Source organism: Crinia signifera, chromosome 7, assembly GCF_055691185.1.
Source record: "Crinia signifera chromosome 7, ASM5569118v1, whole genome shotgun sequence".
In the NCBI taxonomy this organism is placed as follows: domain Eukaryota; kingdom Metazoa; phylum Chordata; class Amphibia; order Anura; family Myobatrachidae; genus Crinia; species Crinia signifera.
The window spans coordinates 90649712-90670905 of record NC_139223.1 but is presented as its reverse complement, the minus strand read 5'-3'; the positions used below and the strand labels follow the sequence as shown (position 1 = coordinate 90670905).

The 21194-nt window shown below is 44.2% G+C and overlaps 1 protein-coding gene across 5 annotated transcripts in view; it reads right to left on the bottom strand.

Moving 5' to 3' along the window:
• MYO1B (myosin IB) overlaps positions 1-21194 on the bottom strand; it is a 299289-nt gene that overhangs the window by 225774 nt on the left and 52321 nt on the right. For 4 of the 5 annotated variants that reach the window (XM_083153484.1, XM_083153488.1, XM_083153487.1 and 1 more), the window contains exons 2-3: positions 17535-17675; positions 12219-12334 (exon numbers count right to left, since the gene is read on the bottom strand). In XM_083153484.1, the coding sequence (XP_083009610.1) occupies positions 12219-12334; positions 17535-17669 (251 nt within the window). In that variant the 5' untranslated portion in view covers positions 17670-17675. Of the gene's footprint in view, positions 1-12218; positions 12335-17534; positions 17676-17818; positions 17955-21194 lie in introns of those variants that run through there. The other variant, XM_083153486.1, reaches the window with a different exon arrangement.

The window sequence follows — 21194 nt, the reverse complement described above, 5'->3', positions numbered from 1 at the left end:
AATTGTATACAATAATTGTACCTTTAGGTGAAAACCACAAGCAACAAAAATGTGGAATACCAGGGATTCCCTTATTACAATAGGCTTTTTTTGTTTTTAAAGTAACGGGGTAGTGCCTATAGTCACATGTTAACCCCTTACCGCCGCAGCCTGTTTTTGCCTTCCTGACAGAGCCCTTTTTTTCAAATCTGACATGTATCACTTTATGTGGGGATAACTTTTTTTTGCTTTTACTTATCCCAGTGATTTTGAGATTGTTTTCTCGTGACACATTGTACTTCAAGTTAGTGGTAAATTTTGGTCGATACAGTCTGTGTTTTTTTGTGAAAAATACCAAAATGTCGTAAAAAAATTGAAAATTTTGCAATTTGCAAAATGTTAAATTTTCTGCTTGTGAGACAAATAATCATACCACTCAAAATAGTTAATAACTAACAAAGACCATGGGGGAAATTTACTAAAGGAAATTTGTAAAAAAAATAGGTGTATTTGTATCCAGAAATACACTTATTTTTGACATTTACTATCCCGAAAATACGGCAATTCATAGTCGTATTGATGTGCTATCAATACGAATACGAATTGCCGTATTTTTGGGATAGTAAATGTCAAAAATAAGTGTATTTCTGGATACAAATACACCTATTTTTTACAAATTTCCTTTAGTAAATTTCCCCCCATATGTCTACTTTATGTTGCCATCATTATTTCAACCTCCTTTTAATTTTTTTGGACACTAGGAGGCTTAAAATATGAATAGCAAATTCTCAAATTTTCAAGAAAATTTCAAACACTGATTTTTTTAGGGACCAGTTCAGTTCTGATGTGACTTTGAGGGACTTGTATGTGAGATAAATGATGCCATTTCAAAAACTGCACCCCTCACAGTATTCAAAACAGCATTTTGGAAGTTTGTTAACCCTTTAGGTGTTTCACAGGAATTAAAACAAAGTGTAGGTGAAATTTCAAAATTTCATATTTTTTTTGCAGATTTTTAATTTTAATACATTTTTCTAAGGAACACAGTAGATTTTACTAGAGAAATGTGACTAAAAATTGATTCCCCCAATTCTTTTGTTTTCATAAATATCCTATATGTGGCCCTAGTGTGCACGTTGACCAAACCACAGGCTTCATAATAGAAGGAGCACCTACTTGATTTTGGAGCCTCCTTTTTATGAGATTATTTTTTAGGCACCATGTAGGTTTCTAGGCACCATAAGATGCTAAAAGTTAGGAACCCCCCCACAAGTGACCCCATTTTGCAAACTACACCCCTCAGGGAATTCATCTAGGGGTATAGTGTACATTTCAAACCCCCAGGGGTTTCACCAATTTTGGTACAACTGGGCTGTGAAAATGAAAAATTACATTTTTTTACACAAAAATGCAGTTCTGGCTCAAAATTTTTCATTTTCACAAGGAATGAAGGAGACAAAGCACCCCAAAATCTGTGCCGCAATTTCTCCCGAGTACGGCAATGCCTCATATGTGACCAAAAAATACCATTTGGGTGCATGGCAGGACTCAGAAGGGAAGGAGTGATATTTGGATTTTGCAGCACAGATTCTGGTGGAATGAATGGTGGGTGCTATGTCGCATTAGCAAGACCCCCGAAGCACCAATACAGTGGAACCCCCCCAAAAGTGACCCCATTTTGCAAACTACACCCCTCAGGGAATTCGTCTAGGGGTATAGTGTACATTTCAAACCCCCAGGGGTTTCACCAATTTTGGTACAACTGGGCTGTGAAAATGAAAAATTACATTTTTTTACACAAAAATGCAGTTCTGGCTCAAAATTTTTCATTTTCACAAGGAATGAAGGAGACAAAGCATCCCAAAATCTGTGCCGCAATTTCTCCCGAGTACGGCAATGCCTCATATGTGACCAAAAAATACCATTTGGGTGCATGGCAGGACTCAGAAGGGAAGGAGTGATATTTGGATTTTGCAGCACAGATTCTGGTGGAATGAATGGTGGGTGCTATGTCGCATTAGCAAGACCCCCGAAGCACGGTGAAATGATGAACCTAATAATCCATAGATGTGTGGTATATTTTAAAACACTCCTTCATACATAGGCCGGGTTTGTCGGGGCAAGTTTCACAGTGGAAAATAGTTTGCTTTTGCACCTTTTTTGTGTCCTGCCCTTTTTTCCAGTGGAGGGGATTTCGTTAGGAAAATGCTGCCCTGATACAATACGGGGGCCAGTACTAGAAGTACTGGGGCCAGTACTAGAAGTACTGGGGCCCTCTGCCTGCTGGTTCCCAAATATTAGGCCCTTTATGACTTCCTCTTGAAAGTGCATAAATGTCCCCGTCTGGCTGGTGTACGTAAGCGTTATACAGTGCCATCTGGATGATATACACGGCCAGCTTCTTATACCATATTTTTGTTTTCCGCAGGGCACTGTACGGCTTCAGTACCTGATCTGAAAGATCCACTCCGCCCATGTACTTATTGTAATCTAGGATACAAATAGGTTTTGAGGTGTGGGTACTGGTACCTCGTACAGGGACGGAGGTGGTACTGTCTCCGTGAATTGTTGTCAGTATAAGGACATCCCTCTTGTCCTTATATTTGACCAACAACATATTTTCGGTGGATTGTGCCCTGCTTTCACCCATTCTCAGTAATTGGGCAACGTGCGTTTTTGGGAGGCCTCTTTGGTTCTTGCGCACAGTACCGCAAGCTGCTGTACCTCTTGAACCAAGGGCCTTAAACAGGGGTATGCTGGTGTAAAAGTTATCCACATAGAGGTGATAACCCTTATCCAGGAAGGGGTGCACTAAATCCCAGACAATCTTTCCACTAACACCTACGAGGGAGGGGGGGCATTCTGGCGGTTCAATTCTTGTGTCCTTCCCTTCATATACCCTAAACCTGTGGGTGTACCCTGAGGTACTTTCGCACAGCTTATACATTTTTATGCCATACCTTGCCCTCTTATTGGGAAGGTACTGGCGGAATTTAACCCTTCCTTTAAAATGTATAAGTGACTCGTCTACACAAATGAATTTTTCGGGGATGTACATCTCAGCAAATTTGTCGCTGAAATGATCAATGACCGGCCTGACTTTGAATAGCCGGTCAAAGGTGGGATCATCTCTGGGTGGGCACTGTGCATTATCGTTGTAATGCAAAAATTTAAGGATCGTCTCAAAACGAGTCCGGGTCATGGCCATACGATGAAGTGGGGTGCTGTACAGAACATCTGTACTCCAATATTGCCTAATTTCTGGCTTTTTAACTATGCCCATATGTAACACCAGACCCCAAAACGTCATCATCTCTACTGCATCTACAGGGGTCCACCTAGCAAATGATGACGTGGGGTTTTGGGCAATAAACTGCTGGGCATATAAATTACTTTGGTCCACCATTAAATTTATAAAATCATCAGAGAAAAAGACTTTGAAAAAGTCAATTTCTTTGAGGCCTGTAGTATCAAATTGGATTCCTGGGTTGGCCAAAAACTCAGGAACCTGGGGCTCAAAATTGTCCATACGAGATCAATCATTGGGGGGGGGGTCTCAGCTGCTCTACGGGGGCGTCTTTGAGGGGGTCCCTCATCACTAGAGGAGGAAGAGGAGCTTAAGACGAATGCAAATTCATCGCTTACTTCACTGGCTGTGTCAGTGTCAGAGGCAATAAGGGCATATGCCTCCTCCGCTGAAAACAGTCTTTGCGATGATTGGGACATTTTTATTAATTTTGTGTTTGTGTAAGTGTAGTGTTTCAACACGTGTATAGTGTAGGGGGGGGTACAAACTTTATTTCAACACGGGGGGTATGTAGTGTGTATGTAGTGCTTTAACACGTGTAAGTTAAAAGAAAAAAAAAAAAGCTCCTGCGCCTAAAATTGAGCACAGATGTTGGTCAGTAACGTCCGTCACTGATCAGCGCTCAGCGGCCACAGGACACCCACAAAATCACCGTGGGTGTAAAAAAAAATTAAAAAAAGACTCCACAGCACCCTCCAAAAAAAAAAAAAAATTAAAAAAAACTGCTGATGAGTCAAAGGCAACAGGAATTTGATCCCAAAAAAAAAAAAATTAGATCAACCCTGTGCCAAAAATGCTGATCAGTGATGTACGTCACTGATCAGCGCTCAGCGGCCACAGGACACCCACAAAATCACCGTGGGTGTAAAAAAAAAAAACCCACAACACTCTCAAAAAATAAAAAAAACTGCTGATCAGTGATGCAACACTGATTAGCAGTGAGGGGCAGCAGGCACACAACTTTTGGTGCAACCTGACGGGGTATATATATAAAAAAAAAAACTGCACCCCAAAAAAGTTGCTGATCAGTTAATTTATACTGATCAGCACAAAAGGGGGGCAGCAGAGACAAAATTATATTATACAATATTATGTTCTATGACACAATGATGACGCTGCAGCAGCAGCAGCACAAGCACCAGGAAGCAACAGCAACCAGGAAGCAGGCAGCACGGATGCCACCACACCACAACGCAGATCAGGTCAGTATAAGAGCACAGATGGGCACGGAGACCGCTCTGCACGCTGTTCCTGACCGGAATGGCGGCTGCAGGGCTGTCTCCGTTATTTTCAGTGAGGTGTAATGGCTGTGATTGGTCCGTCGGTCCGACGGCCCAATCACAGCCTTGGGGGCAGGTGGGGTGGGGTGCCCACCAGTGACCCCTTTACACCCGGTGGTGATTGGTGCTGTACTTAACAGCACCAATCACCACCGATCCCTGTGTTACCGAGCGACGTTATTCGCCGGTACACAGAAAACGCTGTAATTGGCTGTTCACATTTGAACAGCCAATCACAGCGATCGCCGATGGGGGGGGGGGGGGGCATCGCTGCCCCCCCCTGGGCCACGAGGGAAGATGACGTACATTTATGCCATGTGTCGGGAAGTACATCCCGACCATGACGTAAATGTACGTCAAATGTCGGGAAGGGGTTAAAGAAAAAAAAGAGTAATTTAAAAAAAACAAAAAAAACACCACCACCACCACCACACATTCGGTTTAAACCAGCTAACCCTCAAAACAAACATTTAATAAAAATTGCCAGTTCTATAAGGAATATAAAGATGATCACTATACTGAACAGACTACTACCTACTGTATAGTTGTATTACAGTGCATGCTGAAAACTATTATGAAAGAAGGCAATCATTAGCATATAAATAGAATAAATAATTCCTTGTGTCACAAATCTTGCAAATTTAAATTTTCGACATAATGCATTATATTGATGTATCCAACATGTAAGAGAATATGCTGAATTAAAGTAATTTGAAAAAAATCGCATCCAGCCAATGGTTACACAAGCCAGTGCATGGTTTTCAGGCAACTGTCTGAAAGGCCAATGCTCTCTACTAATGCTGCAATAACTGAATATCAAGTGCTTAAATTCCAGGAATGACTGGGTTGTACCAGCAGCTACATTGTCTCCTGAAATTCCTCAAATGTTTTGGGATTTGGAGTAAACTGCAAAATACATATTTAAATTATTTAGTTTAATGAAAATGATAGTATCAAATCTATTTTATAATGCCAGTGTTGATGTTTATGTTTGCATACACTACAACTAGTAGTGCTTTGAGAAGATTATACTTCAAGTTTCGGGGAAAAAAATCATACCAGTTGGTAATTAGTGACCATGGTGAGGGCAGTTTTAGTTGAGTGGGTGAAAAATTGAATTCTGAAGTATAGAAGGGTATGGGCAGATAGATATGTGTTAAGGCAAAGGTAGACAAACATGCCCTCGGGTGATCCAGGGGCATGTTTGAAGGGGTATCCGGTCCACAGGATTACATTGTCTAGGACAGGGCTCGACAAAACCCGGGGGCCAGGTCGCCACGGCGACCAGATTCTGCTTCCTGGCGACCAGATTTGTTTTGCAGGGAGTGTGGAAGCAGAATCTGGTCAGATCAGCGGCAGCCCGACCCCCGTCTCCCCCTCCTGTCACATCAGCGCCCGCAGTGCCTGACCCCCGCCTCCCCCTCCTTTCAGAGCAGTGGCAGCGCAGTAGCTGATCCCCGCCTCCCCCTCCTGTCACACTAGCGGCGGCAGCGCGGCTGGGCACAGTCTCCTCCACTACTCACACCAGCTGCCTGCAATTCCTCTCCGCCGCCTCCCCCTCCTTTCAGAGCAGTGGCAGCGCGGTAGCTGATCCTCGCCTCCCCCTCCTGTCACATTAGTGACGGCAGCGCGGCTGGGCACAGTCTCCTCCGCTACTCACACCAGCCGCCTGCAGTTCCTGTCCCCCGCTTCCCCCTCCTTTCAGAGCAGTGGCAGCGCGGTAGCTGATCCCCGCCTCCCCCTCCTTTCACACTAGCGGCGGCAGGCACAGTCTCCTCCGCCTGTGACACAAGCTGCCTGCAATTTCTGACCCCCGCCTCCCCCTCCTGTCAGAGCAGCGGCAGCCGATCCCCGCCTCCCCCTCCTGTCACACTAGCGGTGGCAGCGCGGCTGTCCGGCGGCTCTGTGTCCGCAGGGACAGATCGGACAGACTGTTGCTTCCGCAGATGCAGCCTTCAGCACCTTGGTTGCTGAGCAGGAATGTCAGAACAGAAGGGGGCAGCGGAGGTGCAGGGTGTTTTAGTGTAAGATCCGGGATCCGGGCAGGGCACTGCACCCTGCAAAGGAAGCTTAAAGGGAACACTGGGGTGGCTGGTGTGACAGGAGAGGGGAGAAGGATCAGGCAATGCGGGCGCTGGTGAGACAGTTGGGGGAGACTGTCCAGCTGCTGCACTACCGCTGCTCTGACAGGAGGAGGAGGCGGGGGTCAGGAATTGCAGGCGGCTGGTGTGACAGTAGGAGGGGACTGTGCCCAGATTAGATCCACAGCAGCAGTGAATCGTTTATAGTTCTGCTGTTCTGCCTGCTTCGTGAAGGCCCGCATTTCCAGACCCCTGCATTTCCAGACCCCTGCCTCCCCCTCCTGTCAGAGCAGTGGCAGTGTGATGCCTGATCCCCGCCTCACCCTCCTGTCACACCAGAGGCAGCGTGGCTGGGCACAGTCTTCCCCTCCTGTCACACCAGCGGCCCGCAGTGCCTGACCCGTCTCCCACTCCTGTCAGACTAGTGGCTACCTACTTCTCATGCAGGGGCTTAGCCCCCTCCACCACCTGCCAAAAGTCCCCCATTGGATGCAGGTCTTTCCCCCGGCCCTGCAGCCGCACCTCCACTTGTCCGGGGCACCGTTGAGCCCCACCAGTGCCACCGCTTCTTGCTGCTGGACTAGTGGGGCTGCATGGCTTCCAGCATGCAACCCCTGGCAAAGAGCATGTTACCCCTGGCATCAAAACCCATAGCAATGCGCATGTAGGTGAGCTCCACTTACTGTATGTGTGATAATATGTAAAAACCATTACTGCGTGTGGTATTATATGTAATCGGCATTCCAGTGTTTGGTAGAACGTGTAATGGGCACTATGGCACGTGCAAATTTTGGGGGCGGGCACTCTCCCTCTTATTATTTTATCTGGCTCCTAAATTTTCATCCTGGCTCCTAGATTTTAAATAAATTTGTCAAGCCCTGGTCTAGGACATCGCCATATGGTCAACACGGAGAAGATTTACAGACAAGAGGTTGACACAAGCGAAATGTCGACCTGGCATTGGTAAACAATCATTGGTAAACCCTCTTGGCATCGAGCATGAAGCCCCTGACATCAAGCATGAAGTCCCTGAGATTGTGAAATAAACTCCTACCAATGAGCATGTGGGTAAGTGGCACTTATGTGGCATATTATGTAATGGGCATCATGGTGTGTGCCATAATATATAATGGGCATTAAGGTGTGTGACATCATGTGTAAATGGTATTGCAGTGTGTCGAGTCATGTTTAATGGGCATTACGGTGTGTTGCGTCATGTGTAATGGGCATTCCGTTGTGTGGTATAATGTGTAACGGGAATTGCGGTGTGTTGCGTCATGTGTAATGGGCACTACAGTGTGTGGTATAATATGTAATGGGCATTACGGTGTGTTGCGTCATGGTGTAGTAGGCATTCCAATGTGTAGCTTTTCCATACCCCCACTTTAAAATGTCCACTTCGACCACTGTATATATACCGAACCCAGTGTATTTTGCCCACACCACACCCTGCTGGAAATGTTGGAAAGTAACATTGTAACATTTTTCTGGCCAAATCACTGCAGTGTATCTGGTCATCATACATAGCTCTGCCCTTCGTTGCAAGGTGATCTGATTAACAGATCTGGGAGATGGCGAGTGCTATTTTCTGCATATCACTTCATGACCCAGTTCCTCGCCGACCCCCCCTTCTGGCTTACCTTCCAGAAGGGTCCTCCTGGACCCCGGAAGGTAAGCCCTGCCTCCCCCTAGTGAAGCAGCCGGACATCCTTCCGGCTGCAGGGGGGAGGAGGAAGCGCCGGGGACAGCAGCATCGCGGCGGGTGGGGGGGGGGGGGGGGCGGCGATGTATTTTAATACAGGTACTCTTTACCTAGAACGGCGCCCGCGATTAGCATCGCGGGCGTCGGGGGTAAAAAATCGCGGGTACATAAAAAACGGGTGCGACGCGATGCCCGCGATTTTCCCATAGGGATCAATGTTAAAAGTCAGATTGGACGCGATTTTAGTGTTAAATGCCTCAATGCCCGCAATTTTTACATAGGAAACAATGTTAAATGGGCCACAGAGCCCTAATAGTCCCCCTGAAGTCTTAAATGGCCCCCACAATTTTTAACGCCACCCCACGATCAACGTGAACCCGAAGCGTGGCGAGCGCAGCGAGCCCGCGAGGGGCGGCGGTACGCGTCCTCCGACCTTTTCATACCCCCACTATCCACGTCGGCGTGGAGTTGAGAATAGAATAGTGTGGCGAGCGCAGCGAGCCACCGAGCCCGAAGCGTGGCGAGCGCAGCGAGCCCCGCGAGGGGACGCGGATACCTTCACAGTTATACGCGTCCCCTCGCGGGCTTCACAGGTGTCCGTGGCGACGCGGACACCTGTGAAGCCCGCGAGGGGACGCGTTTACCTGTGAAGGTATCCGCGTCCGCTCGCCACGCTTCGGGCTCGCCACACTATTCTATTCTCAACTCCACGCCGACGTGGATAGTGGGGGTATGAAAAGGTCGGAGGACGCGTACCGCCGCCGCTCGCCACGCTTCGGGTTCACGTTGATCGTGGGGTGGCGTTAAAAATTGTGGGGGCCATTTCAGACTTCAGGGGGACTATTAGGGCTCTGTGGCCCATTTAACATTGTTTCCTATGGAAAAATCGCGGCCATTGAGGCATTGAACACTAAAATCGCGTCCAATCTCACTTTTAACATTGGTCCCTATGGGAAATCGCGGGCATCGCGGGCATCGCGTCGCACCCGTTTTTTAGTGCATTCGATGGTCGCGATGGGCGCCGTTCTAGGTAAAGAGTACCTTAATACATCCCGCCCAATAGCTGCATACAGTATATCATTTCCTCTGAGACTGAAATCAGACAATTCTGCTCTTGCAATAATATTTTACAGCCTAGTATAATATTTACCAACAGTATTTAATTATTAAATGTGTGGAATATTCTTATTTATTTATGTATTTGTGGGGGGTCTGGTTAGCATGAAAGTTTGATTAAAATCTATTGTAGGGCAAGTTAGAAATAAAACTTCACTTATGGCCATTCACAAGTGAAAATTATAATACAAATAATACAAATCGTATCTGTGTTTTTTGTTCTGCTTTTATATGGAACATTTTATCTATGCTTTTGCATTAGATACTGCTAGTTAGTTACTTATTAGACAAAAACCTTGGGAGACATTCCTAACAACATTGTTTACACAATTCAAATGTAAAGGCCTAGAAACAGTCTATCCAATACAGTTCAATAGAAAACACACACACACACACACACACACAACTGTACAGTATATAGCCACATCATTTATGGACTTGCCATCTATTTTTAAGATTGACTACAATGGGAGAAGCAATTTGCAAGGAGGAGGATCATAGGGAAAATACATACGCATTTATAACAGATCATTATCTAAAACAATGAAGTAGCAATTTGCATTAAGCGAACAGATGTGTCCTTTTCATGTGGTGGGTTCATTCTCTCCCTGACTTCTCTGTGAAGGGTTCATTCTTTCCCTGACTCTGTATTCCCCAGGTAAACCAGGGCCTGGGAGACTAAAGGGGTGTACAGATGGTGAGATGTTGGCAGGAGATTTTGGCTAGACAGTCAAAATCTCCCAGTTTTTCTCCTGCGCAGATAACAATGCTAAGTCAGTACAGGTCGAGTATCCCGTATCCGAATATCCGTTATCCGAATTATTCCGAAATACGGACATTCCAGAACGTGAAAAAAATTTATTTTTTTGCTAAAAACTCACTGGGGACATTTGTAACAGCACTACTGAGGACATGATATGTAACTGGCACTATATATGTACAAGAAAATGATTGCTTGGCATTCAAATTCAGTGCTGAGATAGTACACACATTTTGTTTCACGTTTTGAAACCTTGTTTTTTGAACAAATAAAATATATTTGTGTGTATTTTATGTGGTAATAAAATATATTTGTGTGTATATTATGTGTTTATACAGCATAAATGCAAGATACTTCAAAATACATCATTGAAATATTAAAATATTCCGAAATACGGAATAATCCGTTATCCAAAATTCTCCTGGTCCCGAGCATTTTGGATACGGGATACTCAACCTGTATATCCTAGCATAGATATACTGTGCAGGCAAGGCAATTTTGACTAGGTCATAGACTATCATTGAACAAAATGTTGCCTATACATGTAACAATTTAGGGGCATCTTCTAAGTTATCTCACTAGGGGCGGGATGTATTAAAACACATCGCCGCCCTTCGCCCCCCCCCCGCCGCGATGCTGCAGCATATGTACTAACATATGCGGCTGGCATCGCGGTGCGGTGACGGAGGCCCCCCGCGATACCTGTACTCCGTCATCTCCCTGCCGCCACGCTCTCCCCTCACGCCGGGGACAGCTATGCATGCTGTCCCCAGCGCCTCCTCCTCCCCCCTGCAGCCGGAAGGCGGCTGCTTCACTAGGGGGAGGAGGGGTTTACCTTCCAGGGTCCAGGAGGACCCTTCTGGAAGGTAAGCCAGAGAGGGGGTCGGCGAGGCGGCGGGTTTGCGTCGGCGGGCGGCGAAAAGAAGCCCATAGGCTTCTATAGGTTATCGCCACCCAAAGGTGACAATACCCTTCGGTGCGGTATCATTTTTGATACTTTGGAAAATGCGGTAAAACCGGGGTTTTACCGCATTTTCCATTTGATACATCTCGCCCTAGATCGCTTAGAAAATAGCAATAGCGATGCGCCGTCCCATGCTTCGCTATCATCCGGCGATTAATATCCAGCATGCTATAAATCGATAATCGCCAGTGTCCTCACCAAAGAACAATGGCCTTGACAGATCTATCGGTGGCACATCACTATGCAGCGCTGTGTGCTGAGCGATGCTGAGTGCTCTGAGCGATCTGGCATCACTCAGAACACTCATCAGCACATCTCCTCGTGTGTAGCCAAAATCTGTTCTGCATCTACTCAAAGGTCTTAGTCAAAATTGCCAATTAGCCAATATTTCACCATGTGTACGGGGCTTAAGATTTACGCTATAACTGCTCTAATATCACAGGCAGAAAAAATGTTATGGAAAGAGGTGGAAAGTGTCTGCGCTCAACAAACTAGTGGAATATAGTGCTGCACAGATATAGGAGTTGTCCAGTCTCCTGGTTAAATACAGATAACAAAGGGATTTATACCGTGCGCTCTCCTACTTCTAGATGGAGTATGCTCAATAAAGAATGACACTAAATCATTTAAAAATGGATATATTCATGCAAGATCATAATACATTTGTAAAAACATGTGTATAAAATGTATCTTAAAAGCTAAAAAGCAAAAATACATATACAAGATGCACTGTATCAATATAGGTTGCACAGTGGGTGCATACGGTATTGTTTGGCCAGTGCCAATATAACCTGAATAAATATAGAAAAATATAGAAAAAAAAAATCAGCAAGGAATAGAAGTTCCAGGTGTTGCTTGCCAAGAGATTGTACCAAGAAAAAATGGTAACAGTCAGCAATGTTTTAAGACCATATAAAAGAAGCATAAAAACTAGGCTGCTGCTTCCACTACTGATAACTGAATGAATAATATCTGTACCTTCAGCATGGACAAAATGACCACATATGACAAAGTCACAGTAATACTCACATGTGTGGACTAAGTTCATAAAAGTTACGGTTTCTGTATTCCTCTACTTTATCTGGTGTGTAAACCGGTAGTGACCTGTATGGGTTTACCGAAATAACCACGCTGCCAATGTAAGTCTGCAAGAAGAGAGATACATTATTTTACTAAAGATTTAGCAGTTTATGCTTTGTATTCTGCATACTTTTAATACATTAATTCATGTGTCCAATTTGATGAAAATGTATAAAAAATAAAAATATACTGTACAGTAGTTCAGGCCTGGCCAACCTGTTGCTCTCCAGCTCTTGTGAAACTACAAGTCCCAGCATGCCTCGCCATAGTTTTGTCTTTAGGACAAGCTAAAACTGTAGCAAAGCATGCTATAGAGTCACAGGTTCCTCACAGGTTGGCCAGCCCTGCTGTAGTTCTTTACTTTACCCGATTCAGACCTGCTCGCTGGGCTGCAAGTGTTTGCAGCCCAGCGAGCAAGTCAACGCCACCATTCAACCCGTCCTCCCACCCCTGTGTGCACGGCTGTGAATGCAATCAGAAATATTCACCATCAAATGAATTCCCCACTGCTTGCAGCTGCCAAGTCAGTCTTGACTGACTCTGCCGCTGCGAAAACCATGGGGAGAAGGAGGCTGCTGCTTCTGTCAGAGGCTTTCCCTCCCAACGGCCAGGCAATTCCTGTGGTTTACGGGGCACTTCTGGAAAACGCCAGCATTCTGTCCCCAAGCGACCAGCACCTGTATAGCTAGCCTTTGCATGGTCTGTTAGCAAGGGGACCCCGCACATGCGCACAGCTTATATTGCAAATGCACTATCGTGCAATAATCAGAAGCCCATGGTGCTTATTACCCATTAGACAAATTGCAGCCTAGGGCCTAGGTATGGGTGGGTGTGGGAGTAGGGACCAGTGCAGTCAAATGTGGCGACATTGAAGGAATTGACGAAGGGGGCACTGGTTTTATTTTTAACATAAGAGAAGAGATCCACATACTTAATTTGCTCTATCCCAGGAGACCTGCTAAAACCTGTATTAGGGGCAGGACAGCTCCCATTTTGTATCACTCAACCTGTGTTACAGCAAGCGACGGTGTCCCCCCCCCCCTTGTGACCACACTCAAATCACCAGTAATAAGTATTAAAGAGATGATTTAATTAAAAAAAGATTTCTCGTTAAAACACAAACTATATTATTATACAATCTATACACTTAGCGGTACAGACCAGCAGAAGATTGGCTAGACCTATGTGTACATAACGTGTGTACCCGGCGGAGTGCCGCATTGATAAGTGCATACACATGCGTGGGTTTACTCTGGATACTCCTCCCACAAGCCCAAAAATATACTGGTCGGTCAATTGGCTTCCAACAATATTAATCCAAGAATGCATGTGTGTGTGTGTGTGTGTGTGTGTGTGTGTACACATGTGGTAAGGAATATAGATTGTAAGCTCCACTGGGGCAGGGACTGATGTGAATGTTCAAATATTCTCTGTAAAGAGGTGGGGAATATCTATGTATGCGCTATATAAGGAACTCTTAATAATAATAATAATAATAATAATAATAATACACATTTGCCAGTGCTGGCAATTATGAAAGACAGCGCGTGATTGGGGTGGAGTGGCGGGAACCATTCTGCAGCCTGGGGGAATAGGGGTGCGCCAGTTGTTAACTGCTGGAGGCACCACTGGCACACCATATCTTTACAGTGCAGAAATTTCCAGGCATACCACCGAAGGGGTTAAAATACATTTTAAATAAAGGGTAATTTATATTTTGGTACTTTCACGGCGCCGGCATGGGCGCGCGCTACTTCTGGGTTCTGCGCTCGGCAAATTTTCTAAAATAAACTCTGTGCCAACGTGGATAGTTCATACCCCTACTATCCACATTGGCATGAAGTTGATTTTAGATAGTGTGGCAAGTGTAGCGAGCCATCTAGCCCGTAGCGTGGGCGAGCATAGTGTGGGCAAGCGCAGCGAGCCTCGCAAGGGGACTCAGACGCACGGCCATGCTGGCGCTGTGAAACTACACAAGTACCATATTTTTCACTAGAAACCGAAATCAATAAATATATTTATTTAAGCCACTTCTTTGGTAGAAGAAGTGCTTTCATCTTTGTTAAAAAAAAAAATCAAAAAAAAAAAATCGAGGTGAATATTTGATTCTAATATTTCAAAAGCTAGCTATCAATGTCAACATTTTTCTGGTGTCAACAATTGTGATGTGTACATTTTAAATGTCAAATCTTCTGATGTTGACATTATTATTTCGACATGGTCACTTTCAACATGGTGACTGCATCCCGATGGTAGAATAAGTATGGAAAGACCTGAGAAACTGTTTGGCAACGATCAATGTTTGCAATTGGATGGAGATTGTTTTTTTTTCATTAGATGTTAGGATTGCAGTGGTTGCCACATCTGCATACGTCTTTACAATGGCTCATCTGCTACACTTCTGTGCAGAGTGACGTCAGCACCCGAACTGTGTCAGTCATACATATTCTTATGTGCATGCACAAAGGGGTATATTCAATGCTCTTTAGCGAGCTGTGAAGGCGAGCAGTGCTGATTTCTCGCCATCACAGCTCACGGGTCAGTATTCAACTGGCCCCCCTGCTCCAGCCATTTCCACCTCCATGGGTTTTTACAGCAAGGTGGAAACGGCATGTGCGGCTGTCAAAACGATGAGGCTTGTGGCTAAATGTCACTCACACTATGCAACATTCTGGGGGAATCCTCGCTGTCAGAGGACACCGAGGATTCCGCCGGAATGTTGAATAGTGCGAGTGCCCGGCGTGGGGGTTAAATGGCGAGGGTGGCTTGTTTTCAGCAATCCCCTCATGAAAACAAGCCATCCTCGCCTTAAAAACCTCCTTGCCGGCTGCATTGAATACACCCCAAATTTAATTATCCACTGAGCATGCGCCAGGACACAATCCATGCTCAAAGGTTGAACAAACAGATAGTAAACATGCAATGGCTAAATTATTATAATTATCCTTTATTTAAACTGTGCCACAAAATGTTCTGCAGCTCCTAAAAAAGTCCATGAACAAATGATCAAATCAATAAGCAAATCAATAAGTACAAGACAATGTAGGACAAGTATATGGTATATAACCATTTTTGCACCAACGGACAGAAATAAGCATCAGGGTGGCAAAAACAGAGGATTAGGTGTCATCATAGGATACATAGTGCCTAATTTAGGATCAAAAGTGTAAAAATCGTAATTCGACGACTTTCACACTTCTGTGCATGTGCAGTGTCTGCGCCAAGCAAATTGTTAAAATGCGATTACATCCTGGAAGGATGCAATTGCAGTTTGATCAACAGCAGTGGTGGCGCTGTGAACTGAAAAATGACACCGCAGGCCCTGAATTCGCAGTCATGCAGCGAAGGCATTGGGTTACCCTTACTGCTGTGACTGCAGAGATTTCTTTGATGCTGGAAGGCCTTGCCGTGTGATGGGCATCGCACCAGCATGCAAGTCAGCAGTGGCAGAATATCTATTTTAGCAAAACTGCAACTGCTGCTGAATCAGACCCAGAGAGTAGAATATAGTCTTAGTATTAAAAGAAAAAGCAGAGAAGGGAAGTGGGCCCTGCAAGCGAGAGCTTACATTCTAAGGTGGAGGGGTAAATAGACACAGATGGGGTAAAGTGTGCCCATGAAACAAAGGGATAGGATGAGAGATGGATGGGTTTGATAAAGTAGTCTTGGGAGCCTGTTTTAAGTGAAGAGGATGAGTGCAAGTGTGAAAGAGTGAAAGAGAAGATCAGTGAGGTAAACAGAAGAGGAATGGGTAAGGGTTTTATAAGCAAGTGTGAGATGCTTGAATTGGATTCTAAAAAAGAAGAGGAGCAAGTAAAGGGCTCAACATGTGAGGAGAGCGTAGTACTTTTGAAGAAGATGGCCGCAGAACTGAAGATAGATTGGAGGTGTGATGGAGTTGTTTGCTAGGGAGGCTAGATAAGGGAGTTTACAGTTGTCCAATCTGGAGATGACCAGTGAGCAGATGAGGGTCTTGACAGCATCCAGGATGAGAAAGAGTCTGATCCTGGAAATAGTCTTGATATGGAAACAGACAAACTACAAAAAAGGTACGGAATATGTGGTTTAAGAGGGCAGAATCAAGGAATAATCAAAGACAGTGTACTTGGAGCTAGAGGAGATTGTTGTGTCAACAATAGATTATTAAATTGTGGGAAGTTAGGTTATGCGGAAGGTTGGAAGATGATCAGCCCAGTCTTAGACATGTTACATTTAAGAAAGACATCCAAGATGTAATGACTTAATATTTTTTATGTAGGACAAAAGGTGTCTGAAGGACTCTGGATTTACATTTAAATGCTGTGATTTCTGGAATGGTCACAAGTCCTGAATTTCCTGGAGTGGCTGCAAGGGTTAAGGTTCAACGACTACATGTTTCCAGTATTGCTAATACACTTGTTTTATCTTTTTTCATGTGAGTGAGATATTTCCAGGTCTTTTAAAGTAATAAAGCTTCTTACAGTATCATGCTTTGTGATATACTTATTACTTGGCGGTATAAACTGCAGATTTTGTGGAAGGTTAAAACATTATACCTATAGGAGATTAACAACCAACCCAATGGTAGGATATAAACGGGATTTAGATGAGGCATTGCTTAAGGCTTATCAAGATGAAATCATTGCAAGTGAAATCAGAAGTGCACTATCGGAACGATACTCTATAGTGTCACTCCTATACACATCACCTAAAGTGCATAAATCACTTCATAAGCCTCCTGACAGATCATTTATGCCAGGAGCTCATTATATCAGCCAGTCACAAATTATTTAGACCAATTCCTATAACCAGGAACACAATTTCCTAAAACACACATCGACATTATTGAAGATGTCCCGTTCAGCTGGTGGATGTGTATGACAGGTCTACAGTACATTTGGGTAGGCAGCTGGTCTACTTACCAGACATACAATTGGAGGAGTGCCAGCTACAGTATAGAGAGAAAGAGAGAAAATGAGAGAGAGAGAGAGAGAGAGAGAGAGAGAGAGAGAGAGAGAGAGAGAGAGAGAGAGAGAGAGAGAGAGAGAGAGAGAGAGAGAGAGAGAGAGAGAAAGAAAGAAAGAAAGAAAGAAAGAAAGAAAGAAAGAAAGGGTAGATACATACAAAACATGTTGTAGATTCACATCTTGGAATAAAGAAACCATTTTGCTCTGTGCCAAGCCGAATACACTCCACTGCTGCTATCACAATGAGGATAGCCCTGCCACCACAAAATATACTTGTGAAACAAATAGACAAAATAGATCTTTACAGTGAAGCACTTACATATATTTCACTGTGATCAAAACGCTTTTTGAGGTTGTTGATGAAAGCTTCTTCATTGAGAGGTTCCAAGAGCACCATATCACCCACACCTATCATATTGTCTAGGAGCGAGGTTTTACCCTCCATCTTGGCCATGGCGCCCTACAAGAGACAAAGAAATGTGGTAAGAATGTGAAACAAAAAAACATAACAATTCATCAATTTGACTACAAATTAAATTTGGAATCATATCTGTAGAATAAAAAAACTCCTCTTCATCTAGCAGAACCATGGAAGCCCAATACCTGTCATTTCTGCAGTTTGGGAAATGCCTCTGCAGGCACTTGCACCCAATACAGCTCAACGCAGAGCAACCTCTGTCAGATTGAAGCAAACTGTGTGTAATAAAAGGCAGTCAATGTAGAGGACTGTACAACTTTCACAGCTAGTCCACTCAGATGCATGGAGGAGGGGTTAGGATCTCAAATCACAGGGGCCAAGTTGCAGGGAGGAATTAACTAAGCCATTTACTTTCCTGGTGCTTCTCTTAAAATAAAAAATAACATGTTGTGTCATCTATCATGTAGCATGCCGACAATGTAAAATCCATAAGCAGACAACTATACCTACGTGCGTACTGTGTCCTGTCTGCTGATAGTGCACACCTGAACGTAAGTTTGCTAATCATACATGCACTGAAATAAAATGCATATCATATTACCCATATGTTGAGTTTCCCCTATCTGCACATCTAAGTTATATAGCCATAATCATCGTCAGAACCTTCACACATCCTCGCTAAACTTTTCCAACACACCTTAACCACCCAGTTGAACTTCATTGGGCTATGTAGCAAAATAAATTGGTCTACAAGTGGACCATGTGTTCATCTCAACATCACCCCTTTACTGCAAGGCTAGAACTAGTCTTGCTTGGCTCAGTTATACAGTCTACATAAATAAATACACACAAATCAATTAATTTCTAATTTTTTTTTAAGATTTTCAATTAACCTTTATTTATATGGTATCAACCACGGTCCATAGTTCTGTCATAGTGGGGAAACCAAGAAGCTAGTACATGGTATCACAGTACAAGTAAGCAAACTAATTCTACAGCTCTCAACACAGCAACTGATGGAAAATGGGGTGCAGGGGGTTTATTTGGTGCAAGCTAAATCCTTTGTACATTCGCGTGAGTGCAACTACAAGGTTTAGAGCCACTGAAGGATGTGCAATGACAATGAAGCAGTGGAGTCCAGGGCCAGTGAGATGACAGAGAATGTGCACAGCGAAGCTGGTGAGCAAGATGGAATGCATACAGATGCCAGCATCCTGATAGAGGCAATCCAGACAGGACTCTGTTAAGTATACTCCTTTTTCCCCCTAAACACAGCTTAATCCTAGTCCTCACCACCCCAACCCTCCCAAAAGCATAAGCCTAAACCCCACCACCCGCAGCCTAACCCTAACCCCCCCGCTAGTGCAAAAACCTAAACAACCCCTAGCCTAATGCTAACCTGTCCCCCATACTTATGATCGGGAAGCCGGCAGTCTGGAACCTGGAGCCAGTGTGGTGGCAATAAGTCGGGATGCTAGCAACAGTATTCTGACTCTAAGCATCCCATCGGCTGGAATGTTAAACCCATTTTGAGCAAGTGTTATAGGCAATGATCAAAAACATGGAACAAATCATGTGCTTAATAGAATAAAAAGTATAATAACCCCATATGACTAGTACAAGAAAAAAAAGAAAGAGATAAGGAATGCCAAAAAATAGTTAAATATACAAAAATATGTAAAAAAAAAAAAAAAAATATGCTATTACCTGCTGTATATACTGTACAATATAGACCAAATTTAACAGTAATGTCTGAAGTCAAATTGAGAGCAACAAAAGTGAGTGAATAAAATGTCGACTGACATAATAATAATAATAATAATAATAATAATAATATTTATATAGCACTTTTCTCCCAATAGGACTCAAAGTGCTTTACCATTGTCTTTACAGCTCAAAATACAAAACAAGCTTAACAGTAGACAGTAGGTCACCCAGTGGAAGCATGTATACTGCAAAATGCTTGAGCAAATAGGTTACGACTTTAGCACTGTGCGAGAGAGTTATTTATTATTTATTAACAGTTTCTTATATAGCGCATACATATTCAACAGCGCTTTACAGAGTATAGTTGAACATTCACATCAGTCCCTGCCCCAGTGGAACTTACAATCTATATTCCCTACCACATGTACACGCATACACATTCATTCTAGTGTTAATTTAGTTGGGAACCAATTAACCTACCAGTATATTTTTGGATTGTGGGAGGAAACCGGAGTACCCGAGGAAACCCACACAAACACGGGGCGAATATACAAACTCTGCACAGTTAGGGCCATGGTGGGTATTGAACCCATGACCTCAGTGCTGTGAGGCAGTAATGCTAACCATTACACCATCCGTGCTGCCCAATAAAGTTAGAGTTGGAGCAACAAAGTTGAAAGCTTGACCATCACATGAATTCAGGGAAATTCTGGGTACTGTTAGTAGTCCTTCTTCAAGGGATCGTAGCAATCGAGTAGGACGGTAAGGAATCAGAAGCTGATCAAGGTACCTTTGGCCCTGGTCATGTAGGGCCTTAAAAGTGAGTAAGCCAATCCTGAAAACGATTCGCCATTTTACAGGTAGCCAGGAAAGGTAGTAAAGAATCGGAGTTATGTGGCAGGAGCGGGGCTGGTTAGTTAATAGTCTGGCTGCTACATTTTGTACCAACTGCAAGCAGTGCAATTCTTTTGATGGGAGATTCAGGTAGAGAGCATTGCAGTAGTCTAGGCGTGATGATATAAATGCATGTATGACTTTAGGCAGGTCTTCGGAGGGTATAAAGTGCTTGATTCTGGCTATATTCCTTAGATCAGGCATTCCCAACCACAGTCCTCAAGGCACACCAACAGTGCAGGTTTTGTAGATATCCAGGCTTCAGCACAGGTGACTTAATTAGTATCTGAGGGATTCTGATTAAACCATCTGTGCTGAAGCCTGGATATCACTAAAACCTGCACTGTTGGTGTGCCTTGAGGACCGTGGTTGGTAATGCCTGCCTTAGATGATAGAATGAGGGTTTGATTGTGGCTGACACCTGATGTTTAAGTGTCAGGCGACTATCCAGGACAACAGCAAGATTCCGTACAAGATCAGGAGTTTTTTAATGCTGTGCACCCAATGCATAAGATCTGTCAGATGACTATGCTGCCATCTTGTCCTGTGATTTATCATCAGGACTTCTGTTTTATCTGGGTTCAGTCTCAGCCAACTGGCACTCATCCACACCTGGAGCTCAGCTAGGCAGCCATTTAAGGTTGTTATTGTGTTATCAGTTCCTGGAGCAAAGGACAGGTACAGTTGCATATAATCTGCATAGCAGCGGTCGACCAGACGATGACGTCTGATTAGGTCACCCAGTGGAAGCATGTATACTGCAAAAAGCATGGGAGATAGTATAGAACCCTGTAGTACACCACAAGACAAAGGCACTGGTGGAGAAGTTTATACTCCTGATGAAACTCTCTGTGACCTGCCAGCGAGAAATGATTTGAACCAGCTAAAGGACTGTGCCACCCAGGCCACAGAAATTCTTCAGGCGCTCAATTAGAATCCCATGGTCAACAGTGTCAAATG